The following is a 7,299-nucleotide window of genomic DNA, read 5'->3' on the forward strand; positions in this document are numbered from 1 at the left end:
ATGACTCCAACACAAAATAATAAGGTGCTTGAACTGTATCATTCCTGTCGCCTTCAGTTCTGTTGTTGGTGTTTGAGTGCTCGTATCTTTTGTTCTGATCTGTAATGTCATTAACAACATAGACATTCTCAGCATTCTCTGCTGTATCATCAATTGTATAGTATACATCTTCTCCAACTGAAGTCTGTGGAACATTAGAGGTGAATGATACATTTATATTGGTGTTTCTGTGAATACTTGTAGCAGGTTTAGACGTTTTGTTTCTCTTCAGTTAAAAATGAGAATAAAATTATAAAAAACTATCAAAAGAATGGATGTTGATGCTGCCAGAGTTATAGTTGATAGTCTGTATGGTCTATAAAAATAGAGTAAGAATATGGTGTCAAAAAAGCCGCATCTCGAACTCGAAAATGCATCTGGTCGCTGTTGAATAACATCTTTTTGCGGAGAAGACAGCTGATAGGAACCAGGTAGAACCAGCATTTGAAGCCCGAAGATATTAAATAATTTACTATTTAAATACTAATGTATTATAATAACATAAACAGTTGCAGTTTTTGGGTTATTAGTTATAATAATACTATGTCATTTTTAAACGCGATTTTCTCAAAATGTCAATTTCCACAATTGTCTTACTTTATTATCGAAATAACTTTTATATTTGTAATCCATTTTAACTGAAATCATGTATAGCAACAAAGTGAAAAAGTATTGGACTGCAAGCTTTACTCATACCATATTATATGCTAACTGCAATTCATGGAAAACCAATTCGAGATTTACCGTAATAAATAAATGAATAAAAAATATACATGTATACAACCTATATATATATATATTTTTTTTCAAGTTTCATTAATATCAACATACTGTATAAGTTTCAAGAATATATGTTGAACATTAAATATTTCCCACAATTCGAACGTTGTTACGTCGGCTGAAGCGTTCAGATTTGTTGGCCTCTAGTTCCAGCTTCGCAACCGCAGATGACAATTATTTATCAACCGTTTGTTCGAGTTGACCAATCTTGTTAGCCTTGATAATACCGTTTTCTTCGAGTGCTGCAATTCTGTCCGAGTTAATTTTGGCCTGCCCATCTAATAATGATTTTAGGGAAGCATGTACAAAATTGGTTGGAACAAGCACTTTCAATATTGGTGGCCATGATGCATACCACGCAGTGTAAATTGTAGTCAAATGGGGAGCGCTCGCTATGCACGTCTTACCCTGAGCACGTCATTAGTCAATATTTGCCTTGTTTATGTCTGTTAAATCATCAATTTGTCATCAAGTTATTTTTGGTCATGATCCGTGTTCTTCGGACGGAGTTGTTGAATTGTACGGTGGCCCACAAATGTCGCGCACACTATAACACAGAATGGAACGCCATCGCTGCCTCCGGCAGCAAACTTTAATTCTATTCGGCTCTTTTACCATTGCGTTCAGCTCTTTTACCATTCGGCGCATTTCTCTTTGGCCCATTTACCATTACGTTCGGCTCTTTTTTATTCGGCCCATTTGCCATTACGTTCGGCTCTTTTTAATTCGGCCCTTTTTTATTCGGCTCTTTCTGCATTACGTTCGGCTCTTTTTGATTTGGCCCTTTTTTATACGGCGCAATTAAATTCTAACCTTTTACATGGGGTCAAATGGAAGAAAATCAACGGCTGGAAATGAGTCTATAAAAAGTTTACAAAACATATAGATACAGCATGTAGAGTGTTTGGTTGGTTGAATTAAATGAATTTGAAGGCTATTTCAATATGACTAATCATTTTATTGGCATGATTAATGTGTTAGATAACTTGCAATTGTCCCACCTTATTGACCATTTTGAGAGATAAAAGGTTTGATTTATGGCCTAGGCTAGCTAGGCCTAGCCTACTGTCAGCCTAACATTTAATAATAATAATTTACCCTTTCTCTCTCAAAATTTGTTAAAAGATGAATTAATTTTAGGTTATTCAACACATCTTTAATCGGTTGGCTGCTCATGGTTGGCGCCATGATGATGAAATGTTTGTAAACTTTTCATAGACTCATTTCCAGTCGTTGATTTTCTTCCATTTGACCCCATGTCAAAGGTTAGATTTTAATTGCGCCATATAAAAAAATGCCGATTTAAAAAGAGCCCAACGTAATGCAGAAAGAGCCGAATAAAAAAGGGCCGAATCAAGAAGAGCCGAACGTAATGGTAAATGGGCCGAATAAAAAAGAGCCGAATGCTGAAAGAGCCGAACGTAATGGTAAATGGGCCGAATAAAATAGAGCCGAATGCTGAAAGAGCCGAACGTAATGGTAAATGGGCCGAATAAAAAAGAGCCGAATGCTGAAAGAGCCGAACGTAATGGTAAATGGGCCGAATAAAATAGAGCCGAATGCTGAAAGAGCCGAACGTAATGGTAAATGGGCCAAATAGAAATGCGCCGAATGCTGAAAGAGCCGAACGTAATGGTAAAAGTGCCGAATAGAATAAAGTTTGTTGCCGGAGGCAGCGATGGCGTTCCATACGGACTACTGTACTTTAATTGTGCGAGGTACTTTCGAATTTATTGCGGACTTCTTTAATTGTGCGAGGAGCTTTCAAATTTGTTGCGAACTTCTTTAATTGTGCGAGGTACTTTCGAATTTGTTGCGGACTTCTTTAATTGTGCGAGGAGCTTTTGATTTTGTTGCGAACTTCTTTAATTGTGCGAGGAGCTTTCGAATTTGTTGCGGACTTCTTTAATTGTGTTTAGCTCTTCTTTAATTGCGCGTTTCTTCTTTATTTGTGCATTTCGTTTTATATTTTCATGCTTTCTTTTGTTTATATGCGATTCCTCCTTTAATTTTGTGATTTCTTCTTTAATTGTGTGATTCCTTCTTTAATTGTGTGAATATGATTTATATAGTGTGCGTGACAGTTGTGGGCCACCGTAGAATTTTGCTTATGATTCCAGAACAAAATAATGTGGTGCTTCAGCATCATTTATGTTGCAATCTTTTTTCTTGTTTGTTTTAGAATGTTTTGAAGATTTACATTGCTTATTGGTAATGTCTGTAATTACATAATCATTCTCAGTATTCTCTGTTGTATCATCAATCGTATAGTATACATCTTCTCTAGTACTGGTCTGTAGAACATTTGAAGTGTATAAGACGTTCATATTGGTAATTCTCTGATTATTTCCAGTAGGCTGAGGAGTGTTACCAGACTTTCTCTTGATTATATAGATGAGTACAAAAAACACTATCAACAGCATGCTTGTTGATGCTGCTAGTGTTATGACTGCCGGTTTGTAATGTTCTGTAGATTGTTTGGCGGTTGGTTTTACATCATCGACATTGAACTTTATTTCATCATATTTGTCTTCAGTATTCACCGTGCATTGGACAACGTACTCACCAGCTGTTAAATTCTTGAGGCATTTTGTGTTGTCATCATGTCCATCGTACTGGGTTTCTGGGGGCAGCAGTTGTCCATTTAAAGTCCAGTAGTAATTCTTCTCACAAGATCCACCTGTAGCATAGCATTTAAAGCAATGCATATCAACAATGTTTTCATGAACTTTCTTAATCGTCACAATTATTGGACGAGGGTAAACTCTTAAAATGGATGTGCAGCACCGATTTCTAAAACGGTTATCGTTAAATTGACTTACTTTTGAAAGACAATAAAAGAATATACCGTCTCCCCATTGATAACCCTTAAAGATTTGAATAAACCTTACTGTTCCTGTGTCAGCATTCAAATCATACGACTGTGTAATGTTATGTTTTCCTTGTATCCATCCTATTGTTATTTTATATTCATAGTCCGTTTGGGATATTTGTTCTATCGTGCATGCTATGGTTACTTCCTCGCCTTCTGTGATGTACTCTATTAAATCTTCACAGGCAATTCTCCAATCGTAATATTCAGGCGGTTGATACTCTATGATACCACCAAAATGAATCACAAACAGCTGATTAAATTCATCTTGGCATGTGTACAATCCCATATTATGTTCTTTATTGTATGATAGAAAGTAGTAACAGTTTACAGTTTTATATTTGCGTGTCATATGTGCTCTGTAATCTTCTATCTGCTCATCATCCCTCGTAATAGTGAACGCTTGTTCAGTGATTTTAACTCTGTAGGTTTTATTTGATACCATGACGTTTACGGGCTGTGAATTCCAAGTATTTGAATAATAATTAGAATCAAATTCAACAAGCTGTTCTCCTGTAGTGACATTTATAACAAGCGAAGAACTGGCCAACATTATACACAGGTTAAAACACATCATTTTGTCCTATGTTTTTATTGAATTCGAACAGGTCCCGGAATTAAAATACGTGCTACTACGCTGCAATAACGAAACAACAAGTGAGACTAAATTTAGTATAACATTGTTTTTAAACATAATTAGCAAACATAGTCACGTGCAATAATGCATAACATGAATGAGATACATTTTGGAATAACTTTATAAATATTCAATTGTTTAACTGTGAATAACTTCGTTAGATCATGGACAAACGATACAGTGTCTTCTCTATGAAACATTCTTTAACAAAGTGTATCAATAGTTTGAGGGTAAAATAAAAACCGTAATAGGTAAAGTTTAGTTGCCGTATAGTTTGAATTAGAAACGCAATGAACAGTTGTCTCTGAGAAAGTATAAGTTCTACATTTTATCAAATGTATTGTTGTATTCGATAACAGAATTTAAACTGAAACAAAAACGAAATAGAGACATTACATCTTTTGGATAATGGTCACGGTAAAAATCACACAATTATTTAATTATATATCTATATATAAATTATGGTTAATTCTGACATAGGCGAGTGTGACCGACTGAAAAATCACATGTAATAAATAACAAAGATTGTTGGGAGAGCATAAATAAAACCCACACTTTGATAACCGTTTCTAATCTTTTTAATTTCAAACTTCAGTTTCCCGTTACTTTGGTTCATCAATCAACAAATTAAATAATTCAGGTAAAATTATACAAATTAAGTAATGGTTTCTGACAGCCCACTACCAACTACTATAGTGATCTAAAACACAGCCAATTCCTATATTTAGAAACAAACAATGAATATAATAATATAGAAAAACCAACACCAATTTATATATCTAGAAATTATAAACTCTAAAACTAATATCGTCGAAATCACTAGTAGATGTCTAGCGCCACCAAGGTTTGCGAGACGTAGCAACTTCGCTAGATCTGTCTGAACTTGTCCATACTCATTCAAGCGTGACGGACAGAAATAACATTAACTGTTAATACAATATGGTTTTACACGTAAATTAAATAACTAGCTATCAGTATGTCAATCAATTATACATTATTTATCTATATCTCATTATTCTTGATTCATGTAATTATTCGAAAGCCTAATATAATGATCATTTTAGTTAATCATGTTTAACATAAAATAAATGTGAAAGTGCTCAACACGATAATCACGCCAGTGATTCGCACATGGCCACGCCGGAATCGTCAACCACGTCCAGGCTAAACTAAAACAGAGCCTAAACAAAACTAAACAAATAATAAGTGTAAATCAAGGCAATCAACGTATACTATAACTATCTAATTAACAACTAATCTAACGTTTTAATTACTTACATCTATAATTCGAACAAAAGAGACTTATTTGAGAGGGTAATACATCTAATTATCATTACTCCGCATTCTATCATCTCCCTCTGCCGCTAGGTGGCGGTATCATCTAATTCTACTATCACATACACCCCCCTTACTTTAAATGGTTGTCCTCAACCATGAAAAACATACAAAATACCACAAACAATAATATTAAAACAATGTCGTAATATACATTAATACAGTTGGTTATTCTTATACTAAAGTTTCCAGCACATAATCATTGAACTTAGCTGGCCGTCGGACTGTACGCTTTGATCTGGTCTCGGCTTCCACTTGGGAATCTTTGTCCCCATCAGACAAACCATTGGACGAAACATCGTTACTTGTAGTAGATATACCATCAAATGTACAAAGTTGCAGCATATTGCGATGGAGCGTACGTTCAACACCATCCACTTTCTGACGAACACGATATACATTATCAGCAACACGAGATATGACTTCATAGGGGTCCTCTTCCCACTTGTCCTGAATCTTGTGTTTACCCCGCAACGATTTATTGGCCACCAATACGATCTGTCCAGGGTGAAACAGTTCTTCTTTTGCCGTACGATTATAGTGGCTTACTTGCTTATTTCTGGCTGAGTCTGCCGCTCTATTAGCTAAATCGTATGCAGCCCTTAGTTCTTGTTTAATACGTTCTACAAAGCTCGACGGCGAAATAACTTCCTCTCCATCATTCTGGTTTACTGGACATGCCAAGTCCAATGGAATTAAAGGCTCTCGTAAGTTGAAGAGATAAAACGGTGTAAATCCTGTAGATGCATGAACAGTTGTGTTGTAGGCGAAAGTCAACGACGAAATTCTATCTGCCCACTTTGGTTTTTGCCCTGGATCTAGAGTACCCATCATGTTAAGTAAAGTAGAATTAAACCTTTCTGTCATACCATTACCCTGCGGATGATAGGGCGTTGTCCTCGACCGATCAATACAAGTAACTTATACAACTCTTTGATCACGTCTGCAGAAAAACATCGACCCTGGTCACTGTGGATTCGTCGTGGTATCCCATGGTTAGTTATAAACTTTTCCCATAGAGTTTTTGCGACTGTTAGTGCGGTCTGGTCAGATGTTGGAAACGCTTGTGCAAATCTGGAAAAATGGTCCGTTACCACCAATACGTTTTCAATTCCTCCATTAGAAGCTTCCAAAGATAAAAAGTCTATACAGATTAGGTCCATCGGTTTGCATGATGTGATAGGTTGCAGCGGAGCTTTTTTGCTATGTGACTTCCGCAGAATGCATCTTTTACATTGTTTAATGTATTGCTTAACGTGTTGGGTCAGTTGTGGCCAAAAATAACGCCTACGTATGAGAGGTGCGACCTTCTCCCCACTCAAATGACCTAAACGGTCATGTGCCCAATGGAGAACTTTTTGTTTTAATGACTTTGGCAAAACTGGTTTAGAGAGTTCAAGTTCTTTCACAAACAAAACACCTTCGCGTACAGTTAAATCATTCCAACGTGCCAATAGAGACCGCACAAACTTGGACTCTTTCGACGTTTCACTCTTGGATGGACGACTATTGGAAGATAAGCATTGTACTACTTTAGCTATGTGTATGTCGCTTTTCTGGGCCGTTTCTATAACTTTGTCATCTATCATAAAATCTGTAGAAGCATCATCTTGTTTTTCGGGGCCATCAGTCTGAG

The 7,299-nt window shown here is 36.2% G+C and overlaps 1 protein-coding gene across 1 annotated transcript; it reads right to left on the bottom strand.

Moving 5' to 3' along the window:
- Nucleotides 1-5,837: 5,837 nt before the first annotated feature.
- LOC144839151 (uncharacterized) lies at nucleotides 5,838-6,494 on the bottom strand. Its single transcript, XM_078694464.1, has one exon. The coding sequence runs from the start codon at nucleotides 6,492-6,494 to the stop codon at nucleotides 5,838-5,840; it is 657 nt and encodes a 218-aa protein (XP_078550590.1).
- Between the last annotated feature and the right edge of the window lie 805 nt (nucleotides 6,495-7,299).

This window comes from Antedon bifida, chromosome 4, assembly GCF_963402885.1.
Source record: "Antedon bifida chromosome 4, ecAntBifi1.1, whole genome shotgun sequence".
NCBI classification, from domain to species: Eukaryota; Metazoa; Echinodermata; class Crinoidea; order Comatulida; family Antedonidae; genus Antedon; species Antedon bifida.

Coding starts and splice junctions, on each gene's coding strand:
- LOC144839151 (XM_078694464.1), bottom strand. CDS start 6,494: ATGGGTACTCTAGATCCAGGGCAAAAACCAAAGTGGGCAGATAGAATT.